Below are 27,023 nucleotides of genomic sequence, written 5' to 3'. Positions count from 1 at the left end.
AATAGTTCGCACACAGGAGCAAATTAAGTGCCTATTTTTTGTGTCAACCCTGAAGAGTGTCTGGTTTTTCAGCCCTTAGTGACTTGTTAACAAACAGGTATCAGGACAGGCTGGTGAAGGCAGGCCGCTGGCCAGTCAGATGTGAAATAGCATCTCTTTACTAACTACGGTATTGATTCCTGCCTGCCCTTGCAAACTGTGTAATTTTCTTTTCCCTGCTGTTAAACTCAGTAACAATGTATGAAGAGCTTTAGGGGCCCATCGATGCTCAAAAAGGCTGCTCTTCCTGGCATTCTATTGATTTTTCTCAAAGGCTTTTAAATTGCTCCTTCATTTTACTCAAATGCTCATTTCATCTCTACTGGATGCCGGCATTTTTTCGTTGTGTTTAAACAATTGCTCCATTCAGGGGGTTCCTAAACTGTGACGCCTTCTTATTACTGGGAGATAAACTGTTTAGACACTTTTCCTTAATCTTGGATTAATCGTTCCTGTATCTGAATTGTGCTGTTCTGTATTCCTTCAAAAAAAGAAGTCTGTGAGGTCTTATGATCCATCAATTATATGTGTTCTATTTTCTCCCTCTATACTCCTGCTCAGTTCCTTGCACAGCTTCATTTTCCTCTTGCTTTTGGTGTGTTGGATTTTAATCGGTCCTTGCTTTCACATATCATAGCACGTTAGACCTAACCTTTCCTTGGAAAATTGCTCTGGTATTCCTAAACATTGTGTTCTTAAGTGAGGACATAGCCTCTGACCTTCCTGAAATGTTGTTAGCAATACTTATCACACTCAGTGACTTATACACAGTCACTTGGTGTGTAAGTGAAATTGTAGAGTTGTTTAGGACTGTTTATTTTTCTATACCTACATAGATGTTAAATAAGGGTAGTAGACATTAGTGTTAGAATGTCTGCAGGCAAAAAAGGCTGATAGACATACAAGAACCTATGTAACAAATGAATGGTAGCTATCGGTTGTTAAATTGCAGAATTCTGGCAGTTATGCTGAGTTGGGACCATGTTATTCTTTGAAGTGGTGCTTGCTACATTTTGTTCCCAACCCCTATGCTTGAAGTCTTTAATGCAATGCCATTTTCCTAACTTTGCCCTTGAAGATATCCATCCTCTGGCCACTTTTTTACTTTCTACTGTGTTACCTCATTCTGATATGCAAGGCTCTACTACAGGTGAAAGACCACAGTTTCCTTAAAGAGCTTACAGTTTTTCCTGTGGTGGCATCTCTGATCAGAATCCATTTACAGGGTACGGTTGGATTCTGAAGCATTAAAGTTTTGATAAAACCATAAAACAGGTTTTCAATGAGATAAATTTAACTCTTATTATTGTGAAGAGAATAAACTTGATTTAGACATCTTTTTCAGATACAAAATTTGGCTCATGGCAACAGGGTCATGTTGTCATACTCACAAGCGCTATTTAGGTGTCAGCTACCAGCTCATGTTTAGAAGCAAATATGATTGATGCAGAAGAGTTCCAATGTCATCACCCTACTCTGCTCAAAAGTTGACATATTCTATTTAGCTTAGGTTTATTTTAAAGCTTACTCAGAATTTATCTCTGGAGATAAGGTGCTCAGCTACACTGTTGGCCTTTTGTTCCATTTCTAAATAATAATCACTGTGTTTGTGTCACCTTTCCTGCATGGAATAGTTTCCTTGGAATTTTGCTGCTGTGGTACTGCAAAAACTTAAGTCCTCCTACAGAACGGTTTTATCTATAGCAGCTATTAATAGATACTAATCCCAGACTCACAGGGCTTCTTCATCAACATCTGTCATTTTGGCTAACTGCTTTATCCAGTCTTTCTTTGTGTATGCAACTTACAGCACAGTGACTGTCCTCTCCTAGCAGCGACAAAGCCTTTACCTTAGAAGAGTCTGCATTCTGCCTGGGTTTGGAGTTTCAAAGTGTGTGCTTTTCCTTTTAAACAGAGTGGCGAGATCCAGAATTCATGAGAGAAATTGAAGCAGCCACAGGAGTGGATCTTGGTTCCTCTAAAATTAATGGAAAAGAAGGGAAAAAGAAAGGGAAGAAGAAAAAATACCCAAATCTGACAGACCTGAAGCAGCAGGCTAACACTTCTCGTTCCCGGCTTGAGAAGAAAGTCTTCAATAAGTAAGACACTTAGCAATTTATCAGGCTTTAGAGAACTATTTCCTTATGTTTCACTGGTACTTTCTGTTTCTACATTAACATGCACTTACTAAACAACTTTCTTCACTAACTGCAGAGCAGGAATGCCCTCTGTATCTCTGGAGGGTCAAGAGCAGCCAGTACTGATGACCAAGGTTATTTGTTTGACAGTGTTCAGTTAATTTACAGAATTCCCCTGATTTGTATTCCTATGATTTTTTTTTCCATCCTTCACAAATTTTTATCTTTAATTGCTGTACTAGCTTCTCTGGATGATCATTTATTAATCGGATGGATGCTACTTTACGTGTGCAAGTAGTACTGGATCTGGAAAGAAGGTGATGTGTTCAAAGTGACTCAATTTACAGCATCAGAAGCACTGTAGTAGTGTAAATGGAATGAAAATGAAGTTTTTCTCTTTTGAAAGCCTAAGATAAACTGTCCTGAGCAGAACTTCAGTTAATAAAAGGATCTATCAGAACCCCTTGGATTTTGGCATGTTGACAGTTGCCCTCACACCTCTAGTTTATGCTCAGAGACCTTCCCAAAGTTTTGACTGTGTGTTTTCTCTCACTCCTGGACATACTAAATTGCTAGCTGGGCCTGATGCAGTGCCTTCCCACCACACAGTGATCCCTTCCTCTGTATTGTTCAGGGACACATTGTCATTACAGTTTTCTCCTCCTATACCAAGAATGCATTTAGCTGGTTAAGAATCATAGTATATAGTTAGGGTTGGAAAGGACCTTTAGATCATCTAGTTCCAATCCCCCTGCCATGAATATTTGGATCCTTGTGTTATGGTCCTTGTTCACTTAACCCCTTCTGCCCTCTGTAAATATCAAGGCCTGGGACCTACTGCAGATTTCTTCTCAGTGTAGGAGTCTGGAGATGATTATTCGGTGTACCAGAGACATGTGGACACGGTATTCTTCCCACCATGGTGCTGTTTCAGTATGTATCTCTCTCCTTCCTGCACATGTGAAAACAGTATCTCTTGGCCTACATTTAGACTGAGAAGAACCTGTTTGGATGGCATTAGCATTCAGACATGTAGAACAAAGGCACGTCCTTGTTTTACATAGACATATGTTAACTTTAAAGCAGACACTCTAGCTCAAAGAGAAATGGGAGCCTATGGTTTTAGAATGTATACTATCTCCACGTGTCCACTCTGTAATGCTATTTCTGATGTCTAGTCTTGGTTAGATGTGGCTGCAACATAAATTTGCCTAAGCATGCTCTGGTCTTCCTCAAATGGAAAGCAGATGTAGCTATTGAAAGAGTTTCACATGTAAAATTCAAGTAGTCAAAGGAAAGTGAAAAGTTTAAAGTTCTCAAATGAAAAAAGCAAAATTATTATTATAAGATCATTAATGGTAGCTTATTCCCTAAACATACTGGATTAGTTGAACAGCATCCAAGGCACAATATTTGTTTAAACTCTATTTTCCCTTTTCTGCTGTAATGGTTATAATAACCAAGCCAAATCCACATTGCTCTTAGTCACAGAAATAACACATTTTCTGTGGAATTCTTATCTCACCTAGCTTAGAAGTCAGGGACACACAGTTCTAATGATCAGAATTTCATATCAGCTTTCACAAAACAAATTTTAAAAGCTGGTTTTGGTTTATTGTGGTTTGTGCTAATGATTTTGAGTGTGTGTTAGTGCCGGGCATAGGGTATCAAACCTGTCATGTTTTAATAGGTTTCATGCTTTGCAGCACTAAATAAGATGATAACCTTGGCTCCTTCTAACAACCCCAAATTACTTGAAATGTATAGGTGATAAACCCAAGCTCTAGTCTGCCAATAAAGTTAAGTGAAATTGCACACAGATCATCAAAGTGGGATCTCATTTCATTTACAGTATCGCACAATCCAGTGGTGGTAATGTAAAACCTACATGACGTGAAAGTGTCAAGGCCACTCTGCACTGCTAAAGGCTCACTTTTCTCCTACCAATTAGCAATATTTGAAGTGCAAACCCATGACCACATCTTCCTTACTCTGGTAACTTTATTGGCAGAATTTTGTTAAAAGCATACCTCTCCCAAGGCATTTTTTCAGAATATTGGTTTTCATTACAGTCGCTGCTGAGAAGATCTTTAATCCCACCATGTAGAAGTATCCCCTGTTTTGAGATGTTTCAAAATGGCTTTTGAAATGAAGTTGTTATGGAGAGCTAAAACAGACATCAGCTTGCTTCTCAGAGATAGACCCTTCCAGCTCCGCTACTGCGGTTGTAGGGCCTGATCCTGAAAGAGCTTGGTGCACACTAGTAGGTGAATGTCTTGTCTTCTGCACAGCCTTCAGCATCCTCAGAAGTGATAGAGCCTAACATCACTAGGCTTGAAACCATCCATGTGTGATGGAACCTGCCAACTGCATTTTGGTGTAGAAATCAAAGGAGACATCAATCAGTGCCCATGTTCTTAAACGAGACATAGTTCCTCAAACCAAGCCCTTATTAGGTGGTATACCTCCCGTGTTGGCAGGGCACCCAGGTCTTTACATAGTTGTGTCAGGAGAGTTTCCTTCTTCATAAACAGAGGCAGGGTGACATCTCAGCACACCTGCAAATAGCAGCCTCAGATTTCTGAGCTTTTGTGCTAGAGACACTCAGAGTAACCTGTAAATATGGGAACTCTAGAATCAGTGAAGGACAAAATTCCCTAGATAAGATAAACTCAGATGTGCACAACAGCTACTGTAAGTTTCTGTGGGGCCAGAAACAGAACAGAGCATTCTTTTGACTTCTGCTTTCTTACCCCTCGTGATTATGAATTATGAACACGGTCCTCTGCCTTGCTAGTTAAAGGATATATAGACTTACTCTCTCTGTGCCTGTTATGAGAATCTCCTGCTCCTACACATGCTGTCTAGGCATCATTGTCCTCACCCTCAACACCTCAGCTTGTGCGATCTTCACTCAAAGTTTGTGTAAGGAAAAACTGTCCGTGTCTCCAGTCTCCCAGTTCAAAAGCATAACAGTCACTTGCAAAAGAAGATAATCTCTTGGCACCATCTTTACTGGGAGGCAGCAATGGCAGCAAATAAAGAGCAGCAACACTCATCAGATTTAAGAGCATCAGAAAGCTTAAGAGCTCCAAAGTTGATTTCTTTATTTCGTTTTTGAATCCGAAGAACACAACAGAGTTGTCTTCAAGCACAGCAGTCACTGTGGAGGGCTAAAATGCTTTTGCCCATCATGACACAGCAGAGATCCCATTCCACTTATATACAAGGATAAGATACTGGACATACTGTCCTTACAATGCTAAACTCTAAACACTTGGCTGTTCTGCAGCAGTTATCCATCTCTCTGCAGAGAGATACATGACAATCTCTGGTGTCTTCCTAAACTAGTGTTGTATTTGTGGACTAAAAACTTGCTGCTTAGGAGTGGGGATGCTGCTGGTGTGAGCAAACGCATTTTACTCTGCACACAGCTGATGAAATGGGGTTTCAGTAACCTCTGAAAGGAAGGTTGCTAAATAGGTTATAGTTACATGAATTGACCAGCAAGCATTCTAGATTCTGCAGGTCGGATTTCATAAGGGTTTCTGGGTTTTAGGTTTTTTAGATCCTGTTAGATACCTTTAGTTATCTTCCCCCCCAAACACACCCCGAGAGCAAGTTAGGTGCTTTTGAAAAATCAAACTTGCTCTGTGTGACTATCAGAAATAGTGCTCAGAGGGTGGAATGCACAGCCATTAGGCTGAAGGACTTTCATTTGTTTACTCCTGTTAATAAAAACATTGCTTGAATTAAACTATTTGTATTGCTGCAGCTAATTTAGTTAACAAGACAAATTTGTTCAGCCTCATCAGCGCAGTGTTCAGAAGCCTGGGAGTGATTAATCATAGTTCATTCCCCCCCATTCATAAACGTTCTCTGATACTGTGTAGAATCAACATAACTGGGTTTATTGTTTTGTGTTTCTCTTTCAGAGGTGCCATGAAACGGGTGGTGAAAGCGATGAACCGAGTGGACCAAAGGAAGCACGAGAAGTTTGCCAACCAGTTTAACTATGCACTGAATTAAGTTGTTAATCTTCTTTACCCTTCAGGTGATTACAAAAGTGCAAGTGCACAAAACCTTTAGCATAGATCTTCATATTTGTACTGAAACACTGTGCTTGGTGTGGTTTTACTGGGATAATCTCTTTTGCTTTCAACTTTAACTTATTTGATAATAACATGAATTTTGACAAAGATGTGGAAGTATAGAATGGAATGCATTCCACAATTATTTCAATTATTTGAAATATACATGAAATAGAGCATGTTTTATGACTTGTACATACTCTGGATGAAATGTTTGGAGTTTTTTCCTTCCTAAGGGGCTCATGTAATTTATACTTCCTTTACGAACATGTGTGTTGTAATTTGCCTCCAGTTGCATGCCTTAGAAAAAAAGATGCCTTAGAAACAGTCAAGATTTCCACCAGAGAAAGGCATCTACCAAAGCAGCCTTTTGGTACCTAAAGGGGCCTACAAGAAAGCTGGAGGCAGATTTTTTACAAGGGCATGTAGTGACAGACCAAGAGGGAATGGCTTTAAACTGACAAAGTGGACATTTAGGTTAGGTACTAGGAAAAATTCTTCCCTGTGAGGGTGCTGAGGCGCTGGCACAGTTTGCCCAGAGAAGCTGTGGCTGCCCCATCCCTGGCAGTGTTCAAGGCCAGGCTGGACGGGGCTTGGAGCAACCGGCTCTAGGTGCTCCCAACCATGGCACAGGGTTGGGACTGAATAAGCTTTAAGGTCTCTTCCAACCCATATACGCTATGATTCTACGATTTGCTCAGCCTAAAATAATCTAGAAAGTGCACTACATTACGCAGCACAGGAGCTCCTGACTACCTCTGAAGACCTCTTGTGTACACACACAGAAAAATATCCAAATCAACTGATGCCTTCAAATAATGAATGGAGCAAAGTTTGATTTCAGCAAAAGATGTCCACTGCACTGGAAGCAAAGCCACTCTTACTATCAGCATAGCTAACTTGACAATAAAGGCTTCAGGTGAAACTGAAGACGGGGACAAACCAAGTTCATCAGCAGATCAGTTGAATCAACTGCTAAACTGATTTTGTTATTAAAGACACACGCATGAAAAGACCCCAACAAGACAAACTCATCAACAACCACATCCTGCACATTTGAATGTAAAATAGATCACTGGATTCTGGGACCCCAGAACAGTCCAAATGAAGCTCTTTGATCTTGGAGATTAACATTTAAAAGAGCCACAAAGGTTGCTATGCCACTGTTTCAGAGATTCTTGAGCCTGCCCAGACTGAAGGTGTTCATTTATAAGACATGTTTTCTCCCTGTAGAAAGACTGGGGAATTTGTATTGTCCAGTGGCACTTAACCCTTATTTGCTGTGAACATCAGATGTCAGCACTAGAAAATTTCCAGCAAACAGTAGGTGTGCTTTACCCCATGGAGTTACCATTTTGGCCTTTAGTGGAATTAAAAACATGCAATAAAAATAAAGGCCAAAGACCAAGATCAGAAAAGGAAGTGGTAGAAATACATGAGAAAAAGGTGTGCTTAGTTATTAATACTCAGTTATGATGCCACTCAGTCACATCAGTTCTAAAACTAGCAGCTGAAACCTCCTATCTGGACCTGAATGTCTGATCTACCAGTTAAACCTGATCCTGTTGTGTGATCTGTTTGCTCTGCCCCTTTCTTTATTAAAAGCACATGCAAAAAGGTGTTTTTCTAAAATGACTGTTCTGTGCAGAATTAAGGTTTCCCAGCAAGCAGACACAGGTGCATGGACTTTGGTCCAGGTTAGCAGTGCCCTTTTCTAAAGCCCTTCTACTTCCTTTTTTTCTGGTTTTGTTGCAAGAACTTTCATTGTAAGGTGGAGAATTAACCCAGTTGGATATGATTTTTTTTAATTCCTCTTTCTGCCTTGAAGCAAGAAAGACCATTGGCTTTTCATAGGAGAACATGTTAAACACACATCCTCTGTAGCACTGCCTCTTATTAGCATGTAACTTCCCTTCATCCAGTGCTTGAGGAACTTCCAGTGCTTCAACTCCCATCTTAGTTATTGCCTTGTTTAATCAAGTGATTTCTCTACAGGGTAACTCAGCGTACATACATGCAACAGGTCTTGAGTTTTGCCATTTTGAACATTCTCATTAGACGTGGTCAGACGTCATTTGAACGTTTGGAGAACTTTCTCCTTTTCTTAAATAGAAATCCTTTCAAGTTTGAGATAAATCAGTCTGGTTTTTAAATGTCACACCTCTTTGTGTGTCACTTCCAGCAGTTTACAAGTTTGAGGTCTCTGAGATCTCAGCTTTGCAAGCATCTTAGTTGCTAAACTGTGTGATGTTTCTACTGGAACTTTTCTATTCCTGTCCTCAGGGCTTCTGGAGAAATAAATAAATATGTCATTCACATAATTTCTGTTGTATGCTTTTGCCTTTATAACTCAAGCGCCTTTGCAGTTGTGCTGTAACATACTTCTACTCAATGAATAGTCTGTGTTTCTAAAAGGATGTGGTAACTCTGAGCTGCAGTTCGCTGTGCTGATGCACCCAAGTCATCCTTTTATAACTAGTGCTGTTTTGGTGGTAAAATGGGAACTGAAAGCAGACTTCTCCATGGGTGTTCATACCTGAGCACTCAGTTGCATGTGGGGAGGAAAAGACTATAGAAAAGACTATAGCACATATGATTGTAGTGCTGTTTAAGGTTGCAATCAAGGGACTGGCTCTAATACAAAGCACTTGGTGACGTAAATGAGCAATAGGTGACATCACAATATGAGCAGGGTTTCTGAATAAAAACAATCCTTCGGCACATCCTCTCTGAAGTTCTTGAGGCAGGATGGGTCCATACCCGTCTTTTGCACAATAACGTTGTGATTTCATTTTCTCTGAGCTTACTTGAGGCTTGTCTTTAGCAATCCAGACACCGGATTTGTAAGTGATTCTGCATGGACAGTGCATCAGGCACACAGAACAGCTTACAGGTTGGGGAAGGCATCAGTGAGCTCAAAGTGAACATTACTGGAGAAGAAAACCCACACGTTTTTCTTTGAAAGCAAAATAATAAACCTTTTCCTGTTAAGGCCTCAGAGCAGCAGCCTAGATCAACACCAGCCTGGACCTTCCCCTTCCAGCAGCACTGAAGACCCCTTCAGCTGGGTGAGATGCTAAAGTTCCCAAGACTTAGTACATGCCCTGGAAAATACATATGGAGGAGAGCTGGGTCTGCCTGGCAGCTGGACAAATAGGGACCAAATTACTGCCCTTCCATCTGTGGGACTTGAAAGGAAAGAAGTGGAGAGAGCTATTAATTGTTAATGTTTCTGAGTTGCTTTCCCTCTTCTTCCTCTCCTTCAAAGCTGAGTGAGTGGAGGAGGAAATTAACTCATGTCCTTGTTGAGCTTTAACTATTAGTTAGGCCTGGGTAGTACAGAGCCTAGATTTAGCACTGTCTCAGGAGAGCGGTCAGGGAGCAGGCTCTGCTGTGTTGGGAGGAGGGCACAGTGATGCTTTGTGTTAGTGACAGGCTGCACCTGAGGCTGGGCAAACTGAACTAGACTTTACTCCAGTGCAATCTGCTTCTTTGTCCCTAAATGTCTGGAACTTCAATACTGTAATTTTGAGTGGACTTCTTGCTTTTCTGCCTATCAGTGCCCTCAGCACAAGCCCAGCCGAGCGCTCGTATGGTTGTAGCATCAGAAAACCCCTCTTGTCAAGGGGTTAAGGAGAAAGCTTATTAAAATGGTTTAAATGTGGTGCTAATTAGTTTAGCTGTAATGAGCAGCATTAGGCATCTGGTTACTTTGAAAGGGATTGTTGAATAACCATTTCTGCCGACATTCCAATTTGCATAATGACAAGGTGCTGGCATTGCATCCACCATTAATTTGTGATATTTATAACACCATTACGGAGCCACTCTTATCCTCATGCACTATATAAGGTATATGGAAACATAATAAATGATTCTGCTTGTTTGGAAATTGCTTTGGGATATCTTTGGATTTTTGTAATAGTATTTTTGGCAGCTGAAGGCTAACAGCACCCAGAGGAGAGTTTGCCACAGGTTTTGACCAGGGTAGGAATTAGATGTTGCTTCCACATGGGTGTGAGTGTTTATTTTCCCCAGTGCTGAAGCAGAAGCAGGAAACGAGTGTGATCGGATGTGCTGCAGAGCATGCTCCACGCAAACACTGTACATATGTCACTCCAGATCCTCACTGTGAGGTGCAGTGCTGCTGATCTAAGTTCCACAGATCATTCTTATCTGCAAATCTCAACATGTTTAACAGGTCACGGAGCTCTGCTCAGTCCTACAAACTCTTGGTCAGCACAAGGAGGGGAAGCTCTGCCAGCAGCCCATCCAAATGCTTTCCTCTTGTGCTTCTCTTCTCATGCAGCCTCTGGGCACCAAGGCAGGGGAAATAAAGGTGGTCATCCTACCTATGTTATGGGTGGAAAGACAGGAAAGAATCCTTTTACGTGCAGGGCAAATTGTGTGTGGTTTGTGGGAAATAATAGGAAAGAAAATGAGCAACAATGGAGATATTTGTACTAAGGATAGTGGATTTATTTTCCTTCTTCTGAAAAAGCAGCTGTTCACTGAAGGGAGTGAATCTCTGTCCATCATCATCATGTGGTGATGTGCAAATATCCCTGCTCATTGCAGGGGGGGTGGACTAGATGAACTTTGAAGATCCCTTCCAACCCAAACTGTTCTATGATTCTATGATCATCCCACATATTCTGTGACTTGCAGCTCTTTGCTGTGGTGTCATCCTTTACTGTCACCGTAAAATGTTTCTGGTTTGTGACATTACAGAGAAGAAAATACAAAGGATGTGTTTTAAAAGGTCTTGCACTTTGCAGGGAATGAGCTAGTTTTAGCCAGATGGAGATTTGTCATGTAATGAGATTAAATTAGTAAATCATCTACAGGTATTGCCTGACCCTGCTTGGCCAGACTTTTGGGTCCTGAACATGAGTTGCCCTCTGTGTCCTTGATGTTTCCCTGTCAATCCATAGGATTTCCAGCATCCCCAGGACTTCTGAATGGGCACTGCAGACTTTGCAGCACTGGGTTTCTGAGGCTGTGATAACTTCCCAAGCTGATTTGAAGCTTATTCTGTATGATGAATCCACCTCTCTGCCAGACAGCATCAGGAAAACAGGAAGAGCTCTTACTGTCAGGGTTATTTCACTGTGACAGCTGTCATTCACCAGAGACATCTGTGTCATGTGAGTGTGTGGAATAGTACAGTATAGGCAGAAAGGGGGGGGGGAAGGCACCAGATAGAGAAGAATACGGTTTATGTAAACTTACTTTGTGATCCCAACTACTTAGGATACCATTTGTTTACTTTGCCTGTCCCCTTCAGCTTCAGTGTCCACTCCAATCTATGCCTTGGTTTATGTCACAGAGTCTGGCAAATCTTTGTAAGTGTTGTATTTGCTCTTAAGAAGGGCTTTATGACTACTGTCTTTGCTTCCTTATTCTTTGAGACAGAACCTGAAGACCAAAACTGCTCAGACATTGTAAGATAATGTTCCTTTGAGAGTTTAAATACACCTCTGTTTGAGCAGAACAATTTTATACATGTAATAAAGGAGCTAATGGGTATTTGCCAACATAGAAGACTAAGGGCAAGTTGTATTTTGGGGAAATGGATTGGAGTTCATGCAGACAAAACTTTATTTGTAACGCTTTGCTCATGTAGTGTAAGAATAGAAACAGGTAACGTGAGTGTGAGTTCAGTCTGAAACAGGTCTGCAATACATGTGAGAAAACCCTAAAGAATTCATCTAAGAAAGTAACTCACTAAATCTACATTCCTGCTCAACTGGAGATAACTCCAAGAAATGCATGAGTGGGGGTGATAATATAGAACGCTAGTTTGCAATGATCTGGTGTAACATCATTGACTGTTTTGCATAAGCAATTATAAGACGTATTTATTGTTGTCTATTCAGTGAATGTGAACTTCAGTGTAACTTAAAATATGTGAAGTAAAAGAGGCACAGAAGTTTCCATCTCTTTTTACCTCATTTATTCATATGGTGAACAATGCTAAGATGCAGTTAATATCCGGAATCATTTCTCACTAATACAAACTCGCGCCCTTGGATTTAACATCGACTTTGTGAGAATTAGTTCAAAATATGCTGATGCCCCAGATTTTCTTTGGTACGTGCCAAAGACTTCACTTGAAAACACTGATTCAGACTCTGAATGTACTCCTCCGTGTATCTGCAGTGAGAATTTGTCCTCTGGCAAATGCTTTGTAAAGTGTTCTCTTGAATGTGTTCTGCATTCTGAATCCCCTAACACTGAAGGTTATGAATAAATAGTAAAGTAATATAAAAAATAATAATTAACTCACAGGATGAATCAGAGCAAACACGTCCTGCTTGTCTTCCCCTCAGACAGTAGGTTCTGCTTATGCTGTACCAGGGTCTCTGTTTCCTACTGATCACTCACTGAAAACATGCTGCATCCCCCCAGGTACCCTATGCAGGAGCAGAGAGCATTGTGTGCGGTGTAGTGTAGTGGGTACATCAGGTAGGTACTACATGGGAATCAGCTTTTGGGCCTTGCTGGGGGGTGGGCGGGATGTCAGTGTGGGAGCTGTGAGGCTGGCTGTGTCCATCTAGTGTGGCAACCTCAGCTTGCTGCATCAATCCGTGTGTTGTTCTCTTAGAAAGCCAGAGCATCAACAGGCAGGAGCATTGATGTCTGAGCTAGGACTTTCAGGCAGTGAGAGCATTTGGCTTTCACACAATGGGTGCTGAGCACTCAGACCAGGGGTGTTTCTCAGCTGATACCATCAAGCTTCTTAATGCCAGGTCTGCGACCGTGCAGCCTGGTCCAACACCATGGACCAAGGAGCACCGTCTGAGGGTTCACCCTGTGGTGCTGATGCTCTAAATAGCCTCTGTATACAGGCAGTATCCTGGGATCTGGGACTTGAGGATATGGCATGCTCTGTGCTGCTGCATGCTCTGCACACCAGGAAGGACATGTACAAGAGCTGAGGCTCTGCAGTTTTGCTCTTGACTTCTGTGAGTTCAGACCTCTGGATGAGACATTTGAGCCAGGATTACCAACAACTTCCTAAACTACTCTGAGACAGATACCTGTGGCTCTGTTTTCCACACTGCTATAAACGTGAAAAGCCTTGTTGGAGTTTAATGACTAGGAAATCCCAGGCTGACTCCTTCCTCCAGCAGCTGTGAGTAATAATACAAGAACATGTTTCACCGGTGGGATGCTAACTGACGTGGAGTAGGAAAATCATCTACTCGGGATCTCCGAGCAGCTCCCTGTTGGAGCTTAATTGTTCTCCACCTGGAAGGGAATTGTTTTGAGCTCCGGTGTTTGAATTATCTCTTAATTAAACTGGGTCATGTCCCATCTGAGCTAAGAGTTCAGCTGCTCATAGCACCAGCTCCAACCTGGTCAGCAACGGTTTAGTTTTACAGTGTGAAATAGTCGCTTGAGTATCCATTTCCCAGCGGAGCCGCTTTTTTCCTACCAGTGAAAGCTGCGCGGAGCTGTACTGCAGGTGCCATTTGTAAATACTTTCCCTGAAAACCTTTTTTTTTGTCGTGAAAGTTCTCATTTTCAGAGACACAAACGAGTCTGCTCGGGGACTTCTGGCGCTTGCACGCTTCGAGGTGAAAGGAGATGAATACGCGGAACGGAGCAGGGCTGCCCGCATCTTCCCCGCAGGCGCCCACCCAGCCGATCGCAACTCGCGTCCCTGGGGCTCTGAACCTCCTCTCGCCCCTTGCCTGTAACAGCAGCGCTGGCTGCAGACGGTGTTTCTACGGGAGGGTGAAAGATTTTGGGTCTTCCTTTCTCTCTGCAGCGGGTGTGCGGGACGCGGTGCCTCTTCCCCGCAGAGCCCCGCAGCCAGCCCAGGCCGGGGGCAGAAGAAAGGGGACCAGGAGGAGGGAACTGAGGGAGAGCGGAGCCCCGGTACCCCGCACCCCGGCACCGGGGTCGGCGATGCGAGGAGCGGGTGCGGATGGGGGATGCGAAACGCTCATCCCCTCTCTTTGCTCCCCAAAATCGGTCCGTAAAAGGCCAGTTTCTTAAAATCACCCCTGGGAAGGCAGTCGGCAAATTCCTGGGCTGGGGGAGAAGGCGGGAGGAAATAGGGAGGGAAAGGGAAAAAACCCTCAAAAGACACGCACACCCCAAACCTAAGAACTAGTGGAAAGAGAGCTCGCTCTTCCCCGGCGTGATTTTTGAGATCACGGAGGAAGTGTGGAAACGGGATAAAAGGTCCCTAGAGAAGCAGCTCATTCGGGATGCTCACAGCCGTGATAGACTTTTTCTTTGAAGTTAAGAGAAAAAAGATAATTAAGTAAGGAAAGGATTCAAAAAGGGCGGCTTTGGTTCTAGTTTAAAACCAGCGGAAAGGCGACGGAAAGACCATTTTATTCTTAAAGTGGCAGAATCGGAATGAAAGAGCCGGTTTATTAAATGTACAGAAATCCCAAATCCCGGCCTCCGCGGCTGCGGGAACACGGGAAAGCTCGGATTCTCTCACGAGGCAAAAACGATGTATTTTTTGTTGTTCTTAATATTGCACACCAGCGATCGGCAAAGCCAGTTAAGACAATGCGAATAAGGGAACTAAGAAGGGAAAGACCTTTCTTGGGGTATTAGAATAAAGCTCATTTGCGGATATGAAATAAACGGAACGAAAAAAGGACTCAAACATCTGTAGCGGGCTTTGCCAGAGGCAAGTTGTCTTAAACAAACCAGCCGAAACCCAGGGACTCGCCACCACGGAAGCGGCCGTTTCCTTCAAGTTTATTGATTGATTTAAAGTGTTTAGCAAACAAAGTGCTTCCAGGTCATCTCTTGCTCACGATTCCCTTATACATTAATTATAAAGTTAAAACTTCTTCTTTTATCATTTCTTTTTTGTTGTAACAACCAGAAATATACAAAAACGATCAACGAAAAAACCAACCCCGCCGCCCCCTCCCCGGGTCCGACTTTCGCTGAAGAATGACGTATGTAAAACCCAACTGTCGTCACTGTGACGTCACGGGTGGGGAAGTTGGGGAGTGGGGGGGGGGGGGGAGCCGAGGGACAGGACCGATAGGTCTGGTTTACCCTGAGAGTCAAATGGGTACGTAACCTTTTTGTGTTCGAAGTCTTTTACGAGTGGCCAGACCAGAATAAAAACGAAGAATAATTAATAAATAATAATAATAAAAATAATCAAACTCACATAGCAACGAGGGACGGGGAAAATAAAAATACAGGTAACGAGGATTTACATCTACGTGTATGTACACGGGAAAGGGAGGTTTTCCACTTCCTCCTCTTCCTCCCCTTCCCCTCAGAAGCACAGTCCGGACACACCGTGTACAAAAAGGGTCGTAGAAACGACTGCGGCCGGTGGAGCAGCCCCGGGGGGGAGCCCCTTCCCCTCCGCCCTCGGTTCCGGGCTGCCGTTGGTTTCACCTTTCGGGAACGGAGGGAAAAGCCGCTCGGAGACGGGATGGCCGAGAGAAGGATGGAGGAGAGGAGAAGGATCAAGCGTCGTCGGGCTTATAGGTGCGGGGTGTAGAAGGCCGGAGCTCCGTAAGTCTGCGAGCCCAGGACGAAGGGCGAGAGGACGGCGGGGCTGGGCAGGAAGGGCAGTTGCGCGGCGCACACCAGCCCGCCCGCGGGGTGTCCGGCGTAGCCACCGGGCCCGTGCATGGAGAGCGGGTTGCCCATGGGCGGCGAGTGGCTGAGCGGGCTGAGCCCGCCGGGCAGCGCCCCACCGCCCAGCCCTCCGCCCGCCCCACCGCCCGCCCCGCCGCCGCCCGTCGGAGCGCTGGTGTCGGCCCCCGGGTTCTGCTTCTTCCACTTGGTGCGGCGGTTCTGGAACCAGATCTTGACCTGCGTCTCGGTGAGGCTGAGGGACAGCGCCAGGTTGAGGCGCTCGCACACCGACAGGTACCGCGTGGACTTGAATTTGTTCTCCAGCGCCACCAGCTGCTCGTAGGTGAAAGCTGTCCGCGCCCGACGGGGCTTCCCCGACTTGGAGTCCGAGCCCGTCCGCTTCCTCTTGGGCTTGGTCGCTTGGCTCTGCTGCGTCCCGCCGGGACCCGCTGCCGGCTGCTGGGGCGGAGGGGGCGGCGGTGGCGGTGGTGGAGGCGGGGGGACGCCGCCTGCCTCGCCCGCCTCGGCGTGGAGGTGGCCCGCGTCGGCCTCGCCGGGTGCCGCCGAGCTGCTGGTGCTGCTGCTGGTGCTGCCGCTCTCCTCGCTGCACAGCTCCTCGTCGTCCGGCAGCTCGCTGTCGGGGCTGCGGCTCGGCCGGCTGCTGTAGTCGAGGTCGCACTCGTCGGCCTTGTAGAGGTCGCCGTCCTCTGCGGGCAATGAGAGCTGCGGTTAGGACTCACCGCCCGGTCCCGACCGCGGTCCCCACCGTCCTCTGCCTCCCGGTGGAGTGACCCCAACCGACGGTACCCCGCTGTTATTGGGACAGGGATGCTCGGGAAGCAGGGCCGCGGTGCTCGCCGCACCGGGACAAGCCGTGGGGATGCGGCCGGGCCGGGCAACCCTCTGCTGCGCGGCCGTTCATCCGGCTGCGCTGTACAGGGGCTCGGAAACAGCCGGGACAGGGCTCGGAGCCGTTCCGAGGGCTGCAGCTGGGAAAGGACTGCGCAGCCCGGGGGGACTTTGCCAGCGCTGCCCCTTCCGAGCCACTCATCTTGGGCAGGAGCTGGCAGGAGACGTGGCCAGGGCAGGGCATGGACCTCAAAGGCCGGGAAGGCCTTCGGGAAGGCAATGGGGGATCCCCGGAGCTGCGGCCGGGAGAAGTCCCCGCTCGGGCCGAGCAGCGTTTTGGAAGCGGGCAGCAAAAATGTCACATCACTTTTAGCAATTTTAGTGACAGAAATGTCTGCATCCATGGGAGATTTACTGGTTTTTACTCTGGCATTTTTAACCCTTCCTCCGCCTGGTTTGACCTCTTGTCACCTCCTGAGATGGAAGTATTAAAGTGGAGTAAATTCTTGTATTGATTAGCAGAGCAGATACAAACTTAATTAAACTCATTTTGTGTAACGTACAAACTAGTTAACGGTCATTTAATTTATTTGGGTTTATATTAGGCTCCAATTAACGAGTCTCCATTGGAGAACAGGGTAATTATCCGATATTTAAGGCTGTTGGACTCCTGCTGACCATTCTGTCACCGTGAAGCCTGGAAGCGGATCGCCGTTTCCAGAGAGCCGGCGGCTCCTGACCCCACCAGGGCTCCTCTGGGGGAACCGGGATGCAAATCCCCACGCTGCTGGGCCGAGATTGCGGGGACACGGAGGGAGCCCATCAATGTAATCCTTTATAAACCCAATATAATCCTTTCTCTTTTTTAGGTTTCAGACACCCTAAACCTCCCTCCACTCGCACCTACAACGGGGAAGCACCCCCGGCAAGCCCCCATGAAGGGCCACTTTAACTTGGTTAACCGAGGTAGCGAAATAGAAACTGAATCGCTCATTTGCCACCCTTACCCCAGCGTAATTCGGTTATTTTTAATCCTCAAAATCCTGAGCCCTCACCTCAAACGTGGTCAGTGCCCTAATACCAACACCCTAAAGCCCGTATGAACAACCTTGTCTAGTGGAAGGTGGCCCTGCCTGTGGCAGGATACCGGAACAAGACGACCTTTAAGGTCTATTCCAACCCAAAGCATTCTGTGATTCTGCGATTAGGGGTGTTTTTAAAAAGTGCATTTTGTTCAACGAGTTGATTTTGGCTAACACCGGGTATGCCTTGCTAGCTAGGAGAGAAAGGGGCAGAGAAGTTGTATGCAATCCCTTTCACCCGGTAAATATCCCATCATAAAATATCCCTGGATAACTGGGGGTCCATGCGGAGCCCTTGGCAGCTTTCAGTTCAGCGCCGGCAGCTTCCCCGGCCCGACACGCTGCCACCCGCAACCTGTAGCACATCCCGGGAACGGCGCTGCCCAATTCCTGCACCAACAATTCCTAAGAAGTGAGTGGATCTCCACGCATGGGATAGAGCCGACACGTCGCTCCCACTCACCTCGAGCAGGCAAAGAACAGCTCGTGTGCCAGTCTATTTTTTTTCCCCAATAAACTCCACGAAATCCCACCCGAACCTCCACTAAAACATTCTTTAAACAAGAGCATAGCAGCGCGAATACAACCGCGACTGGGATAGACGCTGGATTTGAGATTTTGCTTCTGGAAAACGTTAAATGTTATTTTTAAACGGAGTTTTAAGCGTTGCTTTGTCACATTAAACGAGTTTGAGGAGCGGTGAGTGGCAAACCCTCTCCGAACTTCCCTTATGCCGGCGAGCCTCAGGTTTTGCCTGGTGCAGGCGCTACTTTTCGGAGCACTTCACCTAAATAAAATCACTGTTTGAGCGAGTGTTAATGACGATGGGGAAAGAGAGGAATTAATTGTCGTGATTTTCGAGCAGTCCCAGCTCTATTCGTGGCCGTTGCCACACCAAGGCCGTAGCACCCAAGGGCGCAATGTCCGCAGACGAAGCACCCCGAGCCGTGGTGCCTTCGAATAGATTTGTTTTAAGAGGGGGGAGAGAAATACATTTCTCTGCTTGTCTGGAGATAAAAGTGTGAGATTAGCGATAGGCTGCCCTCGTCAGTCTTTCTGATCGCCCAGATCTATTTAGTATGACAAAAAGTCAGATGAGTTTAGACGAATAATTACCCCAGCCACGCTCTGCCGTTAAAAATCGCCTTCGAGTTCTGTTACTGCCCCGTTCTCGCTTTTGCTTTAGAGATGAGAAAATGAGGATTAGAAAATCTCCATCTCGGGATGGAGATTCCAGACCTTATTCCCCGCCTAATTTTAATTAAACGAACCGTGCTATGGCGGGATTAGGAAGCTCCGAGTTTTCCTTTCCCGTCCCGGGCACAGGGAATTTATTTTTCCCAATCCAAGAAGTTATTCCCCCGCTACTCGCCGGCTTCTCTCTCCCTTCTCAGGACACAGAGTAGCTATAGATATTTTTCCACAACTACCGTCTTTTCCCGGAAACCCTCCGCTATTCCCACAATCGCCGTGTTTAGAGGTGAGAAAGTTGGGATATTTGGACCAGGAAAAAAAAAAAAAAAGCAATCTGGAGCTTGGGTCGAATGCAATTCCCGATCAATAGCGAGCCCTAATAAGTGTAATAGGTTTTAATCGAGTAATTATCCGAATTTTGACCCTATAATTTAGATGTTAGGGAAGAGTTTGCAAGGTGCTTGAAAGAGATATGCACAATTCGATAATAGGATATCGATCCAGGCAGTCCTACATGCCACTCTGGGGCGATTTCTCCCATTATCCAGCCTCTTTACGCTGCTAAGCACATTTTACCTTAAATGTAATCGAAGGAATTTAATTGTTTTTCCAGAGATAACCAGCATTTTGTCACAATTAGTCTGATTTGTCCTAAAAAAGCCAAGGGGAGAGAGAAAATTGAATCTGTCGCCCAGAGCAACGGGGAACGAGGGAGGGAGGGAGAGACCGGGGCAGCGGCGCTGGAGCCAGGCGGGGAGAGACGCGAATGTCCTGGGTGCCTGGGGACAGCGGGGACACGGGGAGAGGATTTCGCCTCCCCGGGGCCGGGTTTCGCGTCCCCTAAAGCCTCAGCTCCACGAGCCGCTTTCGAGTTTCCCTGAGCCAGAGCTCGCATCCCGGGCTGCCTTTTCCCAGGAGGATGAGGACGGAGGGATCACTCCCCTTCCCACCCGGCCCGGCCCCCGGGACTGATCCTGCCGCTGCAGGGGTGCACAGGGCGAAGAGCCGGGGTGTCCCTGCTCAGCTCTCAGGGAGCGGAGCCCGGCCGATCCGCTCCCCCATCAAACGCAGTTTTTCCACCTCTTTACACCAAGTAGCAGCAGCGCGGGGAGCGTTCGCACTGCGCCGAGAGCCGGCTGCCCCCAAGGATGCCAGGGGAGGAAGAGGGGAATAAGAAGCATGCAAACCCCTTCCTCTGACAGCTGGGCGCAACCCCAGTCCCGGGGGGACTCCGAGTCCCCAGCCCCACTTACTTATCAGGCCTGCGGGCTTCTTGCACGTCTCGAAGTCTTCGGCGAGAACCTTTTGCTCGGCCAGCTCCGTCCCTGAGTCCTCGGGCTTATCCTCTGCCCCCAGCGTGAACTCGGTCCCCACCGATTTGTACAAGCCCGCGCAGTGCCTCCGTTTGCTGTTGAACTTGTTAGGGTCCAGGATGTCGAGCACGGAGAAGGAGGTGGTTCTGTGCACCGCAGGCAGTGCGGCCACTGCCCCCTCTTGTCCGGGAGTGTTGCTTTGGCTGTCCCCTTGCCTGTCCCGGTTCCCAGGGCAGGAGTAGAGCGGCAGCTCGCCGCCGGCCGAGAGCCGCTGCTCCCCATGGCTGTCCATGCCTTCCCCGTGCAAGCCGCAGGACTCCCCGGCGATGCCGGCCGCTGTCACCGCCGCGGCTGCCGCTGCCGGGATGGAGATGTCACCGACCTTGTCTCTGCTCACATTCATGTCTCTTTGCAGAGCCCCTCTCGGCTGCAACTTCCCCCCCCCCCCCCCCCCCCCACCCCCCCCTTCCTTGCTCGGCCCCCCTCCGCTTTCCTCCGGCGAAGTTGAGCTGGAAACTCCTCCCCGGCCCCGCTCGGGCTCCGGGCTCCCGGGGTCCAGCCGGCCGGAGCCGCCGGGAGTCACAGGGTGATGCTCTGCTCAGAGCCTCCGCTCAGCTGCTCCTTCTTCCTTCTCATCATCCTCACCAGGCTACCCCCCCACCGCTCACACGTACACACAGGCGCGAGGCTGTATCTTATTTATGCATTCATATTTAGCACTGGGTTGTAATTGGCTACAAATTAATCCCTCGCCTGTAATAGTCTGTAATCTTCATCACTGGAGGAGAGACACGGTGAAAGTGTGCGCCGGGGGAGGGGGGCAGAGAGGGAGAGCGGGTGAAGGATGGTGGTGGCGGTGATATACTTGGCTGTCAGCTCTGTTTCAGCACACCTCCACTCATCTGGAAAGCATCTAAATAGCCTTATTTGGAGAAGTGGGAGGAGATGACGCTTTCTTTTAAATAATTGCGGGATCAATATAAAGAAGATATTATACGTAGAAAATGGGAATTTAAGGTCTCCCGTCCCTAATAGCGGAGTTAGATGATCCAAAGGGGATTATATGTGTGTGTGTATGGGGGGTGCAGAAGTGTCAGCACCCAGCACCTGTTTCCCTTCCCCTCTGGTTTTATTTAATTAGAACAAAAGGAGAAAATGATGGAATTGAGGGTTACCCGTTGGAGCGGGGCTGGAGTCTGAGAATTCCCTCCCCCCCCCTCGCCTCTCTCGCTCTCCTCCTTAGCTAATTAATTACAATTAAATATCAAATGTATGTGCCAGAAGAAAATGAATACGTTTAAACGGCACAAGAGAAAACACCACGATCAATAAATTCTGAGTAACTGTGAGAAAAGGTCTGTTCCCTCCCATGCGGGAGTAAAGCGATGACCAGCCCCAACTTCCTCTTTCGGGTAAAGAGAGGAAAAAAATACTCTCTTATTAACAGTGGGTTTAGTTACGGGAAATTAGGAGATGGGAATAAAAGTTAACTGCGGATTATAAACCCCGAATTTCTTCCCCGACCTCATTTCCTTCCGTTTCGAGTAGAGCCGTGTGTGCTTTGATCATATCCGTTTCATTCTTATTTTGGACGCTCCAGTCGCTACTCGGTTTGAATTAGCTGCCAAAGGAAAAAAAAAAAGGGGGGGGGGGGGGGGGGGGGATGTAGGAAAATAGAGAAAGCATAAAAGGAAAATGAGATTTTTTTTTCCGTCTTTGAGGCTGGTGACACATACAAGGACAGGTCCTTTGCAATTACCGCGGGCAATGATCCTTTAGAAAGCAGAAATTAAAAGTTGGGAGAAATAATGGGTAAAACAATCAGCTTGTAATTTTGGTAGGGCTTGGACATGATTAGTCCATCAGCGGGCTGGGCCCAGGGGAGTCCCGTGGAGCCGGAGCCCACAGCAGCCCCCGCTCATATATTATACACCAGCCCTTAGATTTTAATCAGACACCACAACAGTGTCCTTTCCCTTTTATGACTTTATTACGCTTTATCTTTAAACTATAAATCACCTCCCGGGTTGAAATGGTATATGTATAATCTCTGATCATGTGTAGGTAATTACCTCTCCCCCTTTCCCTGACCTTACCGACGGGGCTGCTAGGAACGAAGTTTTAATCTGCATGTGCATACGAAAGTCCCCCCCTATCTGCTTGTTTGTTTGTTTGTAACAGCTCCTCTTCCCCTCCTCTCTTTTCTTTAGGGTAATTTCCCCTCCCGTTACTTCTGCCCGCAGTTCTGGGATATTATTTAGGGAAAGTGGATGAGAATTTTGGTGGGTACCAATGACTTGGCTCTGGCACTCGCCTGCATTTGTACCCTTTTCGGAGTGAATGTGTGTTTTGGGGGTGGCGGCACGGATAGGTTTTATCCCCCTTGTCACTACATTGTAGGAAATAAGCCCCCAAACCTAATTAGAATTAAATCTGTGTGCACAGCGCCCGGACGGGGACATTGGCGCAGATTCCTGGGGGCTTGGAGGAAAAGGAGCCACATCCCCAGGGAGCACCCACAAAAAGAGGCACCTCCTGGGCACCCTGATGTGCTCGCAGGCACCACCGGCCCTGTGGGCACCGACAGATCCGCCCTACCCCGGGGTACGGTGGCGCATTAAGGATGCTGGCGAAGGGGGGGGGGGAGGCACTGCCGCCCCCCATCCCGACTGAATCCCCATGCAGCCTGGCCCTTTTGTTTGTTGGCGGTTTAAAGCGAGTGTTATAAAGATGTTCTATTGCTCCTAATCACAATTGATTGTCAATTAGAGCCTCATTTGTGCAATCGCCATCCATCTGCCATCTCTGGTTATCTGTTCACCAGAAAGTTAGGGCTGATTACGGGGCCCGAGATGAGTTGTGACATGTAATATCTCTCCCGTGAGCTGGCTGGGTGACCGGTCCCTTTTCGCTCTCCAGGAAGAAAATCTTTCCCATTTTTCCTTGCAGAGGAGGGAAAAGCAACAGCTTTCCCCGGGAGAGAGATGCTGCCTTGCGGGAGCAGCTGGACGGGGTGCTGGTGGGTGGCAGGGAACCCCGCAAAGGGCAGCATCGACGCCTCGCAGAGCTAGTGCCCTGTATTTTGGCCCCTTTTCCTCGACAGGGAAAGCTCCCTTGGGAAGGATTCCTTCTCTCAAATAGAGCAGCCCGCCGCGGCGATGCCCATCTCGGTACTTGGGCTGAATGATACCTGCGGGGAGGTACCAAGCCTGAAGGCACCGGCGAGCAGAGCATCTCCCGATCCCCCCGGGTACTCGCTGAGTACCGAGTGCTCCTGGAAATGGGGTGGGGGGGTTGTGTCTCTTTGGGAGGTCTAAAGAGTGGATGCGGTCCCTTGGTTTTGTAAGGGAGAGGGGGGACCCGCATAGGGCTCTGCCCATCCCCGCTGTGGACCGCGGTTGCTCCCGCTGGTCTGTGCCGAGGCCGGCGGGGAGGACCCGAGAGGTTTTCGGCCTCAGGCTTGATTAGTTAATACCGAATTCCAAATTAGACTTCAGCGGACTCCGGATTAAAGAACGATCATTTTATTTTCCCTCTTAATCTTTACTTTGCCTGTTCACCATTCCGCCCCGGCCCCCGGGTGTGAAGCTCCGGGGTAATTAAAAGCATTTATCGCCAAGGTAAAGCAATTTAGCAGCCCTCACTGAGTCGAGAAGGTCACTCCGGTGTGGCTGCACCAGGCGCGGAGCCTCCGCGTCCCTCCGCGCAGCACCGATACCGAGCCCGCATCTACCCAGCTGGGGGGTCCCGCAGCTCCCATGGGCTTCTTGTCTCTCTCCATTCCCTTTTCAAATGCAGCTGGGTTCCAAAACTTGTCTCCTGCACTGAGTGGGTTCCCTAGATATTATATTATTTATTATTACTATTACTATTATTATTATATTATTATTAGGCTCTGTGGCCAGCCCCTGCATCGCCCAGCGCTCTCGGTCTCAACCTGATTTGGTGCCCCCGGAGGGTCTCTCCCCGCAGGACAGAGCTGAGGACCGGGGCCAGGCGGTCACCTCGGGATGCTCGGCTCTCCCGTGGAAAATGGGACAACCCCCCCCACCCCGAGCCAAAATCAGGGAATTAATTAATTCTATCCACGAAGCCAAATGATTTAGGGAAAAAATGAAGATTCTGAAGCAGATCTCGCCCTCTATCAATGCAGTGTCAGGTCCTCATAGTAGAAGATTTAAAAGCCCTGGGGATTCCAGGTTAGGGTAGTAATGAGCTTAATTGAGGTTAATGCTTCCTGCACAGCTCCTTGATTATTAAATTAATATTATCACACACATGAATCATAATTAGAAGTTTAAATAATGCTCTAGGGGAATCCTCGGAGGATCTATTAAACAGTTCCCTTCCATCCTGCCGGCTTATTCCCGGCCCCCCCAGCAGCAGCCCCTGGGGCAGCCAGGGATGGATGCTGCTGGATAGGGGGTGCATGGGACAGAGGGATACCCCTGAGGGTCACAAGGGGGAGCGGGACAGCGGTACCCACAGTTCCCCATCGCCCTTCAAACCTCAGCTCGACGGACCCCTGTTGAGACAGCCACTTCTCCTCCCGCCTCCTAATTTGGGCGCTTATCTCCCCGAGCCCGGAGTTTCTATGCAATACTAATGAAGTGCCTTGTTGTCACTTATCGCGGCTGGGATCGCCTCTGCAGGGGCTTTTCTTCACGTACTTCGTGAAAGTCGACTGGGTTTGTTGGCAGGAGGTTGGAGTCCCTATGCGGGATGCGGGGCAAGGAGGGGGCATCCCCAACATCTCAGGTACCAACCTCTAGGTACCCCGCCCGCGGCCCCAGCCCCCGGCACGGCCAAGACAAGCGAGAGAAGCAGCTTCGGGGTATATGTGTGTGGGTCAGGTTTGGCTGTGGGGGTGCAGAGCGGGGTGCTCTGCATCCCTCCATTTCCTAGTCTTCCCCCTATCTCCCTAGCTGCGGTGATGCCCCGAGAGCAGCAGCAGCCCGTTTGCGGGGCAGCAGGGATGCAGCCTGAGAGCAAGCAGCCCCTTTATTTTATTATTGTTATTTTAATAATAATTATTATTATTTCTAATGAAAGGATGGAAGAGACAGGGGGATGGCACAAGCAGCCCCTTCGGGGACCTCAGTGTAAACGATGAAATAAAAGAGAAATCAGATGGCTGGCACACAGGCAGCTCTCGCTTGGTCTCTCTTTCTCTATTTATTTTTCCTCTCTGTTGCTGAAACATATTGAAGGGGGAGAAAAAGGAAACATTAAGATCAACTGTGAGCCTTGCCGACGGTTTAACGATTTCAAATGAGCTCTGACTCTGGTGAAAATCTGACAATTACCCATCAGGATGGCAGATGATGGTTAAAATTACCAGAAATCAATATTCTCACCGGGTGTCCCAGCCTGATAAGAGAGACCAAGACAATGTTGACTATTAAAGTCGACAGCTTGAGATATTACACTATTAGTTATGCTATTTTTAATAATCTATAATATTTGGGCTATAATTAATTAATTATACGGGTCAGATAATATCTGGGGCTGGAATGAGGTCTGAAGGGTCTATTAAGGTTGGTAATGAGAAAGGAGAAATCTAATCTAAGGACGAGGAGCCGTGAAGGAACAAATATACAACAGACTTCAGACAGAACGAGAGGGAAGGAGAAGGGCTATTGCAGACTCAGTGCACACACCTCTGCTGTTCTCATCTCCCAGTCAGAGGGTCTGCCTACGATAGCATCTCCCCTTGCCCCTTTGTGTGGGTACCTATAGCCTGTGGCAGAGGCCTGGATCTCACTGGGATGCTACAGTCCCAGGGAAGCTACGGAAAGGTAAAAAGCTTGGGTCTGAATTAAGGAATTCATATTAAAAAAAAAGAAAGAAAAAAATCCCAAATAAACCCCAATAAGTCACCCACATCTGTCCCTGCCCGGCCTCAGCAGCAAATTTCTCTTGTTATTGGGATGTGGGAACCGTTCAGGAAGTTCTTCCCCCCCCCTCCAGATACTGCTAAACTCCTCGTTGCAGGCATAGTACCTGACATTGGTCGTCGCATCTAAAGACCCTTTGCCATGCCTGGGGTTGTGCAGTCATTTGAGATGTATGCTAACATCCATGCACTAATGACACATGCATGCAAGTGTAAATATCAACACCTATGAATGCATTATATATACTTCTTGCTGTAGATACATGTTTATATAAGCAATGTACACAGAATACACAAATACACACGTGAAAGAGTAAAAAGTAACTGCATTGTAATGTATATGTAAATACATCTATTTATCTATCTTAAAGTGTTTATGTGTGTAGCATGTATCAGCCACATAAAATGGTTTATTCTCTCCTCTGCAAATGAACTTCAAGTCAGACCCTGTGAATCATAAGCTCTCTTCTCGCTCAGCGTTACTAACCAATATCCTAGGTGTGACACTCAGGGCTTTACCTATTTTACATCGATTATAAAAATCACTCCTTCTACTGCTACAATAATCCTTTTTCTAGGGGTGTATTATTTATCAAATTAGTTCTACCCTTATTAGTTACAGGAGGGTGTGTTGAACAACATCCTTTCATACAGGATGATGAAAACCACATTTTCTAGTTATGCTTAGATTAGCCAGGGTATTAATCCTTTCTTTTCCCAAGTCACATCTTAATTCCATCATTTTCAATAGGCCTCTCTTGGACATACTTTTCTCAGTGCTCTATTTATAAGATAGTCCTTGTTCAGATCTGGAAACCACAAAAGTATTTAAAAAACCACTT

The 27,023-nt window shown here is 46.9% G+C and overlaps 2 protein-coding genes and 1 long non-coding RNA gene across 3 annotated transcripts in view; 2 read left to right on the top strand and 1 right to left on the bottom strand.

Moving 5' to 3' along the window:
• The window catches only part of UVSSA (UV stimulated scaffold protein A), a 53,766-nt gene extending 46,900 nt beyond the window's left edge, over positions 1-6,866 (top strand). Inside the window, exons 12-13 of the mRNA XM_057409835.1 lie at positions 1,955-2,138; positions 6,113-6,866. Coding sequence (XP_057265818.1) covers positions 1,955-2,138; positions 6,113-6,206 — 278 coding nt within the window. The 3' untranslated portion in view covers positions 6,207-6,866. The remainder of the gene's footprint in view (positions 1-1,954; positions 2,139-6,112) is intronic.
• LOC130599459 (uncharacterized) overlaps positions 1-7,649 on the top strand; it is a 67,822-nt gene extending 60,173 nt beyond the window's left edge. Inside the window, exon 2 of the long non-coding RNA XR_008972236.1 lies at positions 6,926-7,649. This is a non-coding gene — a long non-coding RNA (uncharacterized LOC130599459). The remainder of the gene's footprint in view (positions 1-6,925) is intronic.
• An 8,080-nt stretch (positions 7,650-15,729) lies between these two features.
• Positions 15,730-20,919, bottom strand: NKX1-1 (NK1 homeobox 1). The gene is made up of 3 exons (XM_057409822.1): positions 20,226-20,919; positions 16,352-16,554; positions 15,730-16,276 (listed from the first exon to the last, which is right to left on the bottom strand). The coding sequence occupies exons 1-3, from the start codon at positions 20,686-20,688 to the stop codon at positions 15,749-15,751; spliced, it is 1,194 nt and encodes a 397-aa protein (XP_057265805.1). The 5' UTR covers positions 20,689-20,919; the 3' UTR covers positions 15,730-15,748.
• Between the last annotated feature and the right edge of the window lie 6,104 nt (positions 20,920-27,023).

The sequence above is a fragment of the Pezoporus wallicus genome, unplaced genomic scaffold (assembly GCF_028554395.1).
Source record: "Pezoporus wallicus isolate ANWC-B61680 ecotype Strahan unplaced genomic scaffold, APGP_CSIRO_Pwel_v1 contig_8512, whole genome shotgun sequence".
NCBI classification, from domain to species: Eukaryota; Metazoa; Chordata; class Aves; order Psittaciformes; family Psittacidae; genus Pezoporus; species Pezoporus wallicus.
Note: the sequence above shows the minus strand (reverse complement) of the source record. Positions and strands in the feature narration are given on the sequence as shown.